Genomic DNA, 15,546 nt, shown 5'->3' with positions numbered 1-15,546 from the left:
GGACTTCATTTGGATAACTTTTTAAGATAATGTAAATACCAAATACTGTCGTATTCGAACAAGCAATGCATCAGTGGGTTATTTATGCTGCTTTCGGCTCATGTATAATCCCATTTTCAAAAAAGCTTAGCCTCGTGACTGCTTTTGTGGTCCAGGGTCACGCATCTCAAGTGAGACGCGCAAAACGATCTTAAAGAAAAGTTGCAAAAATGAAGCAAGCAGCGGGACTTTTATTTTGGTAACGTCATACCCGGAAATTTCCTCACGTTGTGGTGGACGGAGGAAAAACACGTGTGGAACTTCACTCGTTCACTGTTTTGAAGTGAATATCACTCGCAAACACACATTTTCGCCATTTAAACCAAGTACAATGAGCCACTTATCATTTTGTGAGTAGTTTGACGTGTCTGTGTGGGGGTTGTGTAGATCAGCAGCTCCTGTGTTTTTTAATAGCCGGTTTACAATCATGGCTGAGGACATGCTGATGCTCAACATCTCCTCGGATCCGGGAAAGTTTCACAGAAAGACAACCCGAAGACTCCCGTCAACGGCAGAGAAATGGGCACAGGTGAGTCCGTCCCGCTCCCTATCTTGCTGCTGACATTTCCATTACAGCGGTTTTACACACAAGTTTGTTTCAGCCTGATTCTAAAGAGCTGTACCTTTTGTCTTGATGTTGAAGAAAAAGCGAGAATCAAAGAGGAAGGCTGTCTTTGAGCCCCAGGAGAGCAGCGCTTCCAAACAGAGGAAGATTAATCAAACTGGTCAACAGCACACACATAAGCAAAAGCTGCAAACCCCCAGAAGCCCCTCTCAGAGGAGTAATAACAGAGACGCAGAGGAGAACGGCTATCAGGGAGAAAACTCTGCTGCAAAGTCCCCATCGAAGGTGAAAACATTTCCAAAGAAAGCTCCAGAAGGGCTCGAGGACCATGGCAGACCATTTATCAAGACATCGTCTCTATTCAGAAACAACCCAGAGATCCCTGATGTCCTCAGGTAGATGCAACACATTTAAGCTTGTGCCGGTAAACTGGGGTCTTTCTCAAAATTGACTGTTGTGTGCAATTGTCTTTTTCTTCTTCAAGTCCTACTGTAAATCAAGTGAAGGAGAAGGTCTTCACCAGCGACATGTTTGAAGAACTCGATCTACATCCTCATTTGGTACAAGCAAACCTCAATATCATTAAAGAAATCTCTCAACTACTGTAAAATGCTTCTGCTGTCTTATACTTTTCACTCCTCATCTAAACTATTTTACAGGTGGCAACGCTCCATAAGGTGTTGAATGTAACGAGCATGACGAGGTACTTCAGCTTCGTCTTAACTTTTATCGTCCGCTTCTTTGCATTTTTTTTTTCTCACGTTCATCTGTGTTTTTAGTGTCCAGAAGAAAACCATACCGGTGTTGATGTCTGGAAAAGATGCTGTTGTGCGCTCCCAGACCGGATCAGGTGGGATTCCTGCCAGGTTTCATCCATGTTCCTGCCAAAATTTCATCTTTAGATTATAATAACAGATTAGCTGTTATTTATGTAGTTCACAAAAATCCTTGTGTAGTAACTCTGTAACTCTGTGTAGCACTCTAGTGATTTCTATATTTAAGTAACAAAAACCTTAAAGGATGTCGTCCTTCATATTTTTCCTGCAGGAAAAACATTGGCGTATGGAATTCCAGTGGTTCAGTTCTTACAAGCAATGCAGCCTAAAGTGAAGGCAAGACTACTCTAAAACAACACACTCAGTACCAAGATTTTATAGACTGGTCACATGATTTGTTTGTTTTGCTTCTTTATTGTCTTATTTATTATGTTTGGAGAAATTGGGGCCATTAGCACATGAGACACCCAACACTGTATTGCATTAAAATAAACATTCAAATAAATGTGCATTTGATGTTTTAAACTAAGTATAATATATTTTTCCAGAGATCAGATGGGCCTTTGGCTGTCGTGATTGTTCCTACCAGAGAGGTATTGTATTAAATGATAAAAAAACATCACTTTTTGATTTATCTCATAACACTTAAATGTAACCTTTTTTTATTATTATTTCTTTCCCACATGGACCTGTTTCTGGCTCTTCTTCAGCTTGCCCTGCAGAGCTTTCAGACGTTTCAGAAGCTTCTAAAAGTGAGGATTTGCACTTTTGCTAAATTAATATTGTTCTCTCTGACATACTTGAACCCCTATATTTTCAGTGTTTTAAAAGTCACTGTCTGCAATTATTCTTTTCAGCCTTTCACATGGATCGTGCCTGGAGTTCTGATGGGAGGAGAGAAAAGAAAAGCAGAAAAAGCCAGGTTAACAGCACGCACAGCCACATAAAATACATGCATGTATTGAAGTGGGTCTGAATTTGATTTCTGGTGCTTATTTAAATGTAAAAGTATTATATCCTGCATTACAGGTTGATTTCAAATAGATTACTGAATGACTGCGCTGTAGTTTAACAGTTTGGATTTTTTTAAAGAAATTTATTCCGCAAAGATACATTACAATTAATAAAAAGTGACAGCAAAGATATTTAGAATTTTACAAAATAATTCTATTTTGAATAAATAATGTTTTTTAAACGTCAGATTCATGAAAGAACCCTGAATACAAATGTTAGTTTCTACAAAATCAATGAGCAGAACAACTGAGAAATGTTTCTCGGGCAGCAAACCAGCATCTAATGATTTCAGAAGCATCTGGAGTAAAGCTCCTGAACTTGGGGATAAATACAATTTTTCAACATACTTAAATAGAAAACAACTTAAATTCTAGTATTTGCATTTTTGATCAAATAAATGCAGCAATGTTGAGTGTAAGAGGCTTCTATCAGAAACATTAAAGGAACACTTTTGGAAATTCACTCATTCTCGAACTCCCAAAGTTAATAAATTGAGTTTTACTGTTTTTGAATTCATTCAGCCGATCTCAGAGTCTGGCAGTAGCACGTTTAGCATAGCTTAGCATAGATCTTTAAATCTGATTAGACCGGTAGCATCATCTTCAAAAATGATGTACTCAGACCGGCGAAAAATGAAAAGCTGATTTTCTACACCGATATCATTAGGACTTCCTTGATTATTACGCCGGAATGACAGTATAGTTTCTAATCATATCGAAAAAATCTAAACATTTAATTTCTGCCAGTCTTAGTACATGATATAATTACAGAAGTCACGTTTTAAATGGGAAAAATAAAATTTTTAATAAAAACATTTTCGATGTGTTGCTACTGGTCTAATTCGATTCACTGATCAATGCTAAGTTGTGCTAAAAGTGCTATTCTCTTGGCTAAATGGATTCAAAAATGGTGAAACTCTACTTACTATGTCTGGGGGAGTTGGAGAATGACCCAATTTCCATAAAAAGTAGAGTAGTGTTCCTTTAAAATCGTATCGACACTTTTAAAAGCAGTGTACATTTTGTTGTGCAACATCCCCTCAATCACTTTGTGTTTTGCTGTGTTTTTATGTGGTTTTGCTTGTCTTTGTCTTAAATACAGACTGAGGAAGGGCATTAATGTTCTGATCTCGACTCCGGGCCGACTGGTGGACCACATAAAGAACACCCTAAGTATTGCTTTCAGCGCAGTGCACTGGCTCATTCTGGATGAAGCCGACAGGTCTGATTTGAAACGCTCCTAAAAAGATCTCTCCTGTATTTTTTTTTTTTTTTTTGAATTGAAATGTGAATCAGTGCTATTGCTGTTTGTATAGTGATTGCTGCTTAAGTAAATGATACTTTATTCTTGATGTTTAATCTTTAATTTGCTAATTATTAGGTTTTTTAAGTATCTTATTAATATTATTATACTATTATTCTACTACTATTAATATTATTATACTATTATTCTACTACTTAAATTTAAGTTAAAATAATTTCATAATGATTTCTCATGTTTGCATTTTTTTGCTACTTCAAAGTCTCGTTTATCTAGTTCACAGTGTGAAATACCTGAATAAATGACAAAGAAATTTGGTGTTGATCATTTCCATTTTGCTGTGTTAGTTTATGCTGCCATAATTTAAAGCTGGATCAGTATTATGTATTTATAGTTGGTTCATTCATGCTGTTTTTGTAGGATTCTGGATTTGGGCTTTGAGAAAGATCTGACTGTGATTCTAAATGCTCTGAACGCTACTGGACTTGTCCGGCAGAATGTGCTGCTTTCAGCCACGCTCACCGAGGGTAAGCCTTTTGTCCGCTCAGTACCACTATCCAGATTGTGTAAAGTGAGTTGAAAGTCCATTCTTTCTCTTCTTCGCATGACAGAACAGGCTGTTCATCTCATTCAAAACGGACATTTTTGAGCCTCTTATAACACCTTCCTGTTTTCGGTAGTGCAGGGTCACAAAAACTGCTCGCTTTCACAGGGTTTTGATCACAAAAGCGTTTTGGTGACAATCTACATAGGTGTGCAACCGTTTATGCTGATTCTGTTCTCTTCACGTCCAGGACTGTCCCGATTAGCCAGTATCAGTATGAAGGAGCCCGTGAGTATCCATGTGTCAGAGGCGAGCGAGGAGACAGTTGAAGCGTGTCCCCAGGCGGCCCCTCAGGCTCTGTCAGACAGCTATGCGGTGCCTGAGAGGCTGCAGCAGCACGTTGTGGTGGTGCCCAGCAAACTCCACCTGGTCTGTTTGGCTGCCTTTATTCTGGCCAAATGCAAGGTACAGGACACCATATGTTGAAACCCATTTACCAACGCTCAGTTGTATTGTTGTGTTACGCTGTAGATCAACTCAAGTCATTTCAGTTTGGTTTGGTGAACGGTTCAAACTGAACAATCTACAAAATATGTAAAGTAATAATCTGGAAGGTATTCCAAAATGTATTTTATTTCAGTAATGTTCCCAGCAGCCATTGCTCAAGTTTAATGCTATCCTTCATTTTATTATGCTGATGTGGTCCTCAAGAAATATTATAAATGTCTTGTCTGTTTTGACCAATGCCATGCATCCTTGAAGAAAAGTTACCAGTGACACTTTAGTATAGGGAATAACTATATCTCTTAACTAGTTGCTCATTAATAATCAAAATTACCATATTAGCTGTATAAAATGCATTCTGCATGACCATGTTCTACATCATTAATCCTATCCAATACATAAACCTAACAACTTCCTTTCTAACTAATTAATAAGCAGCAAATTAGGAGTATGAGGCAAAAGTTCTGTTAATAGTGAGCATTGGATGTCAACATCAAGAGTAACAAAGTCATTTGCTCATGTTACATGCGCAGTAGCTGTCTCTGGACTTCAGCATTTTATTGTGTTCTTGCATATAGTTTGAGCAGCGGCAGAAGCTGATCGTTTTCATATCCAGCTGTGAGGCCGTGGAGTTTCTGCTTACTCTCTTCAATGCAGTCCTCTGTGAGAAGCCCAGCACCACATCAACCAAACATACCTCAGCGTCCCTTAACTTCTACAGGCTTCACGGCAACATGAAACAAGAGGTGAGGCATTATGTTTCAAGTGTGGTTGTAATAATAGTAAAGGTTTTGTTCACAGAATGCAGTTTAACTTTACAGGACACAGGGTTTAAATGTTTGGTTTTTTTCCCATATATATACACATACACACAGAATTTTTCAGAAAAAAAATAGATGGCAAGCTATTATGTATGTGTCCTATATAGCCTCACTTTTGTTATTTTGTTAGCAATTAAATATTCAGATTTTACCTTAAGGCTGGAATACACCTACACAACTTTTAAAATATGAACAGATTTTTAAAACATCATACACTGGCCAACTTAGGTTTATACATAACTGAGGCTCACACACCACCAGTCTTTCAAGTCAATTCAAATACAGCCAAATCATGCAGAAACGCATACCTTATTGCTGGATGTGAATTCTAAAATTGAATCAAACACGTTTGATATCCTAAAAAAAAAAAAAAAACCTTGAGTCTGTGAGCATCATTCTCTATGCCATTTTTGATTAAATCTGTCAGCTCAAATCTGCAGGATGCCTTTAACTCTGGGCAACCGGCATCAGCTGCTCCAGACTGTACATCAATGCAAAAATCTTAGCAAAAGTCATGTAGTGTGTTCCAGACTACAACAACAAATTAATTCCATTCTGCTAAAATGACGTGTCTCTTAAAAGCATCCAGAATCACTACCAGCATATGACACTAGGTTAGACCATCATGGTCTGGTTGATCGGTGGGGTCCGCCGGCCCTCAGCCAGCTGGCGTTCAGGCACCAGCAGCAGTCGGTGCCCTGTGGCAGTGTCAGGGGAACTGCATCCTGCCCCTGTCCAACCTGCACCCTCACCCCCGCATAAATGGAGCTGCCGTGGGTCGCCCATATGGCACTGGAAGGGCAGGGGACTTTAAAGTCTCTTGGTCAGATGTATGAGAGAGCAGGTCTGGGTGTGGTGCTGGCCTGTAGTGTTATGGATGGATTTGGTAATGGGACAGCACAGGCTGAGCTCTGGACGTCTCCTCCGATGAGGAGAGCTGCAGGAGACGGGCAGCTGTTCCAGCACACAACAGATTGTGCTCCATCCCAAAAAAGAGAGAAGAGCTGTCGGACATCCCATCTTCAGATGGGCTCTCATCCGTGCTTCCGCCTCATCTTTTGTTCTAACATAAATGCATATAGTTCTTTTGCTGAAAAATGGTCTTTTTTTAACTTTGTAATTAAAGATTAAGCTCAAGTGTTTCTCTGTTGTACCACCTTAGAAACGTAACGGCAACTGTTTTGTGAACTTTGTTTTTTTTCTCTTATAGGAGCGCACTGAAGTCTTCCAGGAGTTCTCTCAGTGTAAAACTGGTATTCTGCTGTGCACAGTAAGTCATTTGAATTGGTGCAATTTTCACGGTAATTGACCCTGACTGCAGTCTAGAGCAATGATTCCCAATCAAGTTTACTCATTCCTTAGGGCTTGTTTGCTCAGGTTTCAGAAATGCATAAAATAATATTGTTAAATCTATAAAAATCGATGAAATAACAATAAAAAAATGCAGTTGTCAAAAGATTAAAATATTATAAACACATTTTTAATTAACAAATTGTTACTGTTATATGAAAAAAATCTAAATCAAATTTTTTGTGATGAGGAATAATAATATACATTTTATAAAGATAGAAATGTTAGTTTTAAACTACAGCTGTACTGCAAAATAAATTCTTATTTGATAATTACAGTTGCAGTGCAAATTAAGATTCTTGTATTTTCTTCTGTGTTCTTAATTTTCATCATTCAAGCTTTTTAGCGTTTCAGATCGTCAATCTTCTATTCTAAGGGAATACTGCTGTAATGTTTTAATAAAGTAAAGTTAGTGTACGTTGCACATTAAACTCGCAGCACTATGAACCGAACGGCTCGGTGACACTGAAACACATTGGACCACGAGATGCTCACGCTTCACTATAAAACTATGTAATTAGTTGTATTACAGCTTTTGAGATAATCACACTATATCACTCATTCTCATGCAATCCCATTCATTTGCTTGAATTTTATATTGGATACAATTAATTATTAGCTTTTCGTGAACTTGCGAACCTTGCCCCTTGAAGGAACTCCTAAAATAAACATTTGGAAAATTTTAATGCATTGATCTAACGATTTAGCTCAAGTTACGTAACAGCTGATAAAAATGTTATGGACAGGTGTGTGCATCCCCTTTCTCCACCTCCTTTTCTTCCATCTTGTCACTCTGCAGAAGTGCTCCTGGAGTAAATGAGTGCTTTTATTCCTGTTGACAGCCTGGCATGGCATTGCGTTGATCTCCATCTGTACCAGCTTCAGACACCTCGACTGAGAGTTTAGGCTCATTTTAGTTAATGAAGTCTGCTTAAATTAATATTTAAATATTTAGTTTGTTTTCTCGTTTAGGATGTTGCTGCACGTGGATTGGATCTGCCTCAGGTTACGTGGATTGTTCAGGTTAGATTTCTTCATTTGTAAAATCTCATAGTTGCACATCGCTTATGCAATAAACAGTTCAGCCAGTTTTGTCACTCTTACTGAACTGTTCAAGTACTACTCTTTTTATTTAATTTTTAAAAAAATGAATTTCATCTTTCTGTTGCAGTATAACCCCCCTGTTTCTGCCGCGGAGTATGTTCATCGTGTCGGCCGCACAGCACGAATTGGAGCTCAGGGAAGCAGCCTGCTCTTCCTCACCCCCTCTGAGACGGCTTTTGTGGATGTGCTAGCCAATCACAACATCAGGTGTGCTGCCTGGCGTCTCATCTATATCACATTTACTTATTTCAATGAACACAGCAGTAGGGGACCATAGGGCTGGTCCCGTCTGATTTGTGGATGAAGTCCAGTCCCTGACACTGTGATTAAAGATGGTCAAACCGGTCTTGTCTCTGTTCCAAAACCCACAATATAACAGTCAAAAGCTGGACTGATGACTCCGTGCTGATCAGTGCAGAGAGAAAACACACTCTCAGTCTCTCTGCGTGAGAGCAGAGTGAATCTGTTCTGCTGGCACAAGGACTATGATATTTGGCTAACGTTACAGTTTATAGGACTAAAGGATGATCAAAATAAGTTTGGTAGGGCTTGATACTTTGAGATAAACTATCTAAACCAGACAACTTACTATCAGTAAAAAGTTGGTGCAATTTATTCGTTTCCCATTGATTTAATAGATTTATGTGTAATATCCATCTACACCCTCAGTTTGTCCGAAATGAAGATGGAGGACGTGTTGGCCAATCTGATGAAGGACGAGCGATTCAAAGGCAGAGGGAAATGGGACAGTAAGGTAAAACAGGCAGTAAACTCAATGCTGACTTGTTGGACTGCGCATAACTGTTATAACTTTTCTATCTTGGTTGAAGATCGCATGTGGTTGAAAATGCAGATCTAGAGAACAGCTGTGGGAAAAGAATGGCTTTCTCTTTATCTCTTTTCCCCCTCCCTCTCTCTCAACAATGAGAGCCGTCTGACAACAATGAGCGAATGTTTCTGCCAGCGCTCAGTCAGTCCTAATCCTGATTTAATGTCCTTTTCCCTCCCAGCACCAATCAGCTGGTTGTAATCCTCACCCGTGCCACCCCCCTTGTTAACAGCCTCATTTGAGGGTCGGAGGTCATTGTTGGATAGGGGAGGTGTCATTAGTGCGTGTAACCAATAAAGTTTATGCGATGCTGTTGGCTTTTGTTATTAAAAAAAGTGATTTCATATATTTGCTGGAAGGCAATACGTTTATTTCACTTTCTTTTTTGTTTATCTTTGATGTGTGTCTCTTTGTGCAGAGATCAGCTGCTGCTTTTGAGCAGGAGGTACGAGAGAGAGCCACCGTTTTACAGACTGACTTTGAGAATTATGTTCATGCCAATAACGAGTCTCTGCAAACAGCGAAGAGCGGTAAGCCAAAAACTAATTACCGTGTAGGGTTACTGTGCTAAACTAATATCGTGTTCTACAGTTTTGCAGATCAGCTACATTTTCATTGCATGCGATGAAATGTAGCAAAATAGAGATATTTAGGTTGTGGCTGTTTTTTTTTTTTTTCACTCAGTATTGAAATTGTGATTTTTGTATTCAATAAAATACTTGAATAAATACAACAACAATTAAAAAAATTATGTAAAATCTAATAAAATAAAGCAAAATACAGTTCAAAAGGATTTTGAAAAGGACTTTATTGCTATGAAATAGCTTGGAAAAGTCTGCTATGTGGGCTTTAACTTTTCATTTTTCTTTTTTTTTTTTTTTTTTTTTTGGTCCTGTAGCACTGCAGTCTTTCCTGAGAGCGTACACCACATACCCCTCCAGTCTGAAACACATCTTCCACATCCGCAGCCTGCACCTGGGCCACGCTGCTAAGAGCTTTGGCCTGAGGGACGCACCCCAGGGCCTGGGCAGCTCCACAACCACTAATCCTGCCAACAGCAAAGACTCCAAGAAGGGCAAAGACAAAGCCAAGAGGTACTGCAAGTTTTCAGCAATCGGACAGTAATTTATGAATCTGTCAAACCGTTTGCGCTTCCAGATATTATATGATCTAGTTCTGCCTTTAGATAAATTAAGCCATGTACGGTTTGATTTTACTTTCCTTTTTTTTGAGACTTCAGTAACATTTTCAGGGTTATTTTTTTCATAGAAAGTTTGACATTTATGAGCTCTTTTAGACGTTGATTTTTTTGCTTTTCTCATTCATTTGTTTTGTTTGCATTTTTCTTTGATTACAATTAAGGGAAGTGTTCTGATTACCTCAATGTCATTTGCGCTATTAATGCAAGGGGTCAATGCATTTCTTTAAAAGAAAGGCTTTTTTTTTTAAAGCAAAGATGCATTCAACTGATCAAAAGTTACAGTGAAGACAATTATAATTTTATAAATTATAAATGGATTCCAGAAAAACAGCGCAACTGTTGTCGGTGTTAAGAAATCAGCATATTATAATGATTTCTGTGAAAATGAAGACTGGAGTAATGGCTGCTGAAAATTCAGCTTTGCAATCACAGGAATCAATTACATTTTAAATACAAATAGAAAAATGTTGTTTGAAATTCTAGTGATATTTCACATTATTAATATTTTTACTGAATGTTTGATAATAAATAGTCATTTATAGTCATAAAAAAATCTTACCAACCCTAAACCTTTACATAGTAGCATATCCCAGAGTTTCAAAACAGATGTGCATTATTATAGACAGAATTGGGAATTGCTGTCATACCTAAATTTCAGCAATATATTCCTATAGATTCTCAACTAAATATACTATAAAGAACTAATACGATGTAATTCATACATTTAAGCTTCAAGAATAGTCTATTAAGAAATCATTATGTAATGAAATGTTAAACCTGCGTAATTAACAATCCAAAAAAGAAACACGTGCTTGATCTGCTTCTCACAGATCAAGATGTTTCAAGCAGTCACTGCAAAACCACATCAAATTGGTAGTCAGTACTACGTGTGCTGTAGAAAGAACAGGAATTGATCAATTTTTCATTTCAGTATCGACTAGGTACCGAAGAACCAGTGCTTTTGTCATTTCTTAGCAAGCTATAAATCTGGTGTTTGGCAAAACACAGGCCACGTCAGAAGATGCACCCTTTTGTAAGACGCTTCCACTTATCTAATGTCGCTTCTTGAAGAAAAAGGAAAAGAAAGGCCTTCGAGCCATTTTGTAGGGCATTGATCTGGCGTGATAGTCCCGTCATGGCTGCCCCTAAAATTGCCAGCATGCGCTGCGCTGGAGAAAAGCCCACGTCTCTCACACGCTCTTGGCAGCTGCGAGTCTTTCGCTGTAGCGGAGCTCTTCAGGGTCAAAAAGGACTAGTCAAGTCTTGCCTTTACCAGCTGCGTGTTTTACCTTTCACCTCCGGCACACTCGCCCCTCTTGTTTTCCCTTGTGTGATGCAGCAGCAGCATTATCCCCAAAGTATATACCGTCCTTTACGAAGACCTGTTTCGGTTGCTTTCTGTACAAATTGTGCTCTTGTCCTAAAAACTGGATTAATTAATATAAATTGCAGTCCTTAGCGCAGGTAAGTGTCATTTTTCACAGAGGCCGAGGATGGAGGTGATTATGTACGGATGATATGGCCAGTACGTCCCAGTGTGCTTGTTAGGCCACTAACTATGAGGTTTGGCCAGTGCTGCAGGGTTATTAGTGGTCATTTCCCGCAGGACTGAATGCGGCGCTGCAAGCTTGGGGTCTGGGTTAGCAAAGGCCGTGTCCAGACTAGCCCTCATACGTGGATGTGTTGCGTAGGCCTTCTTTTGTGTGGTCAGATTCTCCACAGGACACTTAATTAAATCGAGTATGAGCCAAAAACCTCCCTGAACGTCATAACTGTCACGCAGTAAGGAGCGCTGTCTGTATCCACGCGTGTTTAAATAAAGAATATAGACATATGGGCCTCTCCTCTAGTGTTCAGCGCGTGTTTCATAGCTGACCCGCGCATGCAGTGATCACAGTTCTCTTGTCAGACCAGAACTGTCATTTGAAAATTTCTGTTATTGTGAGTGTATTCTGCTGTATTTTGCTTCCCTCTCTTTCATCCCACCTTCAGTTCTTTAGTGTGCCTTTGAGATAAAGGCTCAAAAGCCCCTGTGTGCTGTCTCTGCGCTGTGAAGGGGGTGTCAGGTACAGTTTGGTAAAATCTGATGTTAAAGTTGCTTTACTCAAGGTTAGTGACACATTAAATTTAACTGAGTTGCATCGTTTTATTTCAGAGTGGAAAACAGACTCCCGGTAGTTGCTCTTTACGCAAGATCTTATTCCGTTGTCGAAGGGCGCCGTTGCACGTTGCTACTTTAATTATAGTATGCTTTATATGTAAAACTGTTAGGATAAAGTCCTATCACAGCTTTCAGTTTAACGCGCGGCTAAAAATAAAGAAATGCGCGACGAGCGTTTCATGAGAGGTTTCGGTTTTTATTGGAGCAATGTTGGAATGTCTGAATCGTGAATAAATTACTCTTATGAAATTTTTTTTTCTTTACCCTTAAGTCAAACAAATAGATTCACAAAACAGCCGATAAACTTGCTCATGACTTATGACTCTCTAGTTTCAGTAAATATTTTGAGAAGGTTACTGACTTCCTCACTGAACACTCCTCTTTTTTTGTGCATGTCTGTTTGAAAAGACTTCTTCCTGTGATTTACTTTACTTACATCCGTCTTACTGATATTGTTCATATGACATTGTGTAAACAAGCAAATATACACCAAATAACATTTTTAATAATTTATACATAATGTCTGAGTTTTGAAGTTGCTTTTAATTTAGAAGATTTTATAAAAAGCTATAAGTAATATTTTTTTAAATGCATAAATATTGTTTATAATATACAGACTGTGATAATATAGTTTATAATATTTAAATATTTCTAACAAATATTTGTTAGTACAACGTACAACACATGGCATAAATTGATGCTATCTTCAACTACAACGGCTGCCTATTTATGAATAGCTTTTAATGTCTTTGTAGTGTACATAAGAAAACATCTTTATGAAGTGATTTTGTAGACTACTTTGTAAGCTTTAAGAAAAAAAAGGCATTGGGTTTAAATTAGGAGCCAGCGGCTTCCTCAGATTTCTTATTTGATTGAAACCCTGGTAATTTCAGGACTTTATTATTATTATTATTATTATTACTATTAGTTACGTGGCTTCGTTTGTACATCTACATTTCTTTATGGTACTACTGAGTTTTGAGTTGTGCCACATGCTGGTTCAGACACTATAGGGAGAAGCATGTGTCTAACCGCTAGTAATTGGCAGGGTGACCTGCAGCAGGACCTGTGAATGAAACCCATGGAGCGGGACAATAGGTCAGTCCCTGAGGAGCTGCCCCAGAGCAGCCATAACGCACTCGCACTCTCCCTCCACTGCCCAGACAACAGACAACAGCCGTAATGAACTTATCAGCCGTCATGGCTGACAGCTGACATCTATATTTACCAGCCATCGCTCAGTATAGAATATTCATGCCGATACCACTTAACTGGTCAGTGCTCTGGCCCTATTAACATTTACCATTCCCAGCCTAATTGTGTGTGTGACATCGCTGTGTTGTGCTGTGCTGTCTTTTGGTCTCAGTCGAGTCTCGCCGTCCTGTCAGGAGAGACTTCATTACAGCCGACTGTGGTGTACACTGTCCATGTCCAGACAAGATTTCTCTAATGAGCAGATCACACCAATATAAACATACACACACACACTTATGGACACACAACGCAACAACAAAGACCTCTGAACACGGGAGAGAGGCCATTACTGGCAGCCAAAAATACACACACAGCCACCAATCCCTCTGAACGATAAATTCTACTTTTTTAATTTATGATGTTTTGTTTTATGATGTATTAAAATGTAATAGTTACTATATTGTATTCGGTCAGTTGTATAATACGGAGAATATAATGATCAAGTGTGATCTAATATAATATTGTGAACTAATATAATTAAAACCGCAATTATAAGCGCTCGTGAATATGAAAAAAAAACTTTTCCAATTTAATATTTTAAAATATAATTTGAGTTTTCAGCAGACTTTAGTCTCTGGCGATCCTTCTGATATCATTCTAATATGCTAACATATTTGGTGCTCAAGAAGCATTTTTTATCGTTGTTGAAAACAATTACTTAAATTAGATTTTGTTTAATATAAAAGCCATTGCTATCACTTTTGGCCAATTTAATGCACCCTTGATCAATAAATCTATTAATAATTAAAAAAAAACTGCCTCCAAACAGTTTTTTTTTTCTGTCATGGACAAAATGACGCGGACAAATCCCAGAGATCCTGAAAGTATGGGGACCGTGTGTCTAGATTTGGACTCCCTGCAGGATGTTAATTTTTGTCGTGCATTGGTCAGTCTTTCCTGTTTGAGTGTTAAAGCTAAATAATTTTGAGCTGGTTGGGGTAATTTCAACCCATTTAGTCATTTTGTACAGTCTTTCCTTCGTCTGCTCAGTGGATGCATCGCTTCTGCTAAAGCATTTATCATGTTTGATATGTCTGTCAGTATGCATAAATACAGTGACATTCTCTACTGTATATAATATACCACCTTCATGTATATCTGTATACGTGCTTCCTATGCCCTGTAGGGGTCCCTGTAGAGCGCTCAGGGACCAAAAGAACAATAACTGCTGTCTCATAGCCGCTCTAAGCCCCGGGGGTAGAGTGTGTCGTGTGTCACCATGAGGTAGATGCGTGTGTATTGGATCCTTAAGCACCCCCACGGGGCCAAAAGCACCGCTTCATTCTCCAGAGTTATTGATTAGATAAACAGTCACTAGTTTTACATCAGGCCCCCGCTGCTGTCTACGAGCCTTTTATTGACGACAGTGGGAAATTTGTTGAGCCGGTCTCCATCCAGCCAGAATTCACACGTTTGCTTTTTTTTTTAATCGCTGTGGTTAAGATGTTAAATTCCGCTTTTTTTTTCCTATTCTGTGTTTGTTTTCGGGAGGAAAGGCTTTTTTAAAGACACGCAAGAGTGATCAGCTCATTCGAATGTTTTTCAGGCCTCCCAAGAAACTCACGGCGAGGGAGCGAGTGTCAAACCTAATGCGCTCCGAGTATCTCAGTGGGATAGACGGACAATCCGAGTCTAAGAAGAAGAGGAGGAAAAAGAAGAAAGGTCAAGCAGAGGAAGAGCAGTCTCCCGCAGAATAAAACGGGAGACTTCGGGAGAGATCAGTGGCTCTTTTAATGCTGAGGTCGGAGTCCTTGCGAGCCAGGTGGATTCTCAGGGTTGAACACACAGGTGTTTTTTTTATACAGAGTGACTTTTTTTTTCTTTTCTTTTTTTTTTACCTGTAACAAAGCACAAACAGTCAGCAGTGCGGACCCGAAAACCTGCTTTTACCATCTGCGTCAAAAAAAAAAGCTTGTGCAAATGTTAAAATAGGCTTAATGGAGTGAAATCCGTATGGGATGTTTCATTGCTCGGTCAGTTCACCTCTAAATGTATTATATATGCGGTGCCATAAATATGGATATTTAAGCAATGTGATTTACATTAATTATGCTGTAATACAGTCACAGTATTTTATATAAAAGTGAGTAAGCCTCTTTAATACACGTGTTTGTGTATCTTAAT

At 38.8% G+C, this 15,546-nt stretch overlaps 1 protein-coding gene across 1 annotated transcript; it reads left to right on the top strand.

Annotated features, from left to right (window-relative positions):
- Positions 1-310: 310 nt before the first annotated feature.
- ddx31 (DEAD (Asp-Glu-Ala-Asp) box polypeptide 31) lies at positions 311-15,523 on the top strand. The gene is made up of 20 exons (XM_043240151.1): positions 311-568; positions 683-999; positions 1,089-1,164; positions 1,264-1,307; positions 1,384-1,454; positions 1,652-1,716; positions 1,929-1,973; positions 2,091-2,132; positions 2,238-2,302; positions 3,496-3,615; positions 4,075-4,181; positions 4,449-4,663; positions 5,281-5,448; positions 6,734-6,793; positions 7,846-7,896; positions 8,045-8,184; positions 8,647-8,731; positions 9,225-9,336; positions 9,705-9,900; positions 14,969-15,523. The coding sequence occupies exons 1-20, from the start codon at positions 467-469 to the stop codon at positions 15,117-15,119; spliced, it is 2,232 nt and encodes a 743-aa protein (XP_043096086.1). The 5' UTR covers positions 311-466; the 3' UTR covers positions 15,120-15,523.
- Positions 15,524-15,546: the final 23 nt, after the last annotated feature.

Source organism: Puntigrus tetrazona, chromosome 5 (assembly GCF_018831695.1).
Source record: "Puntigrus tetrazona isolate hp1 chromosome 5, ASM1883169v1, whole genome shotgun sequence".
In the NCBI taxonomy this organism is placed as follows: domain Eukaryota; kingdom Metazoa; phylum Chordata; class Actinopteri; order Cypriniformes; family Cyprinidae; genus Puntigrus; species Puntigrus tetrazona.
The sequence above is the reverse complement of the archived record's forward strand: the minus strand, read 5'-3'. Positions and strand labels throughout refer to the sequence as shown.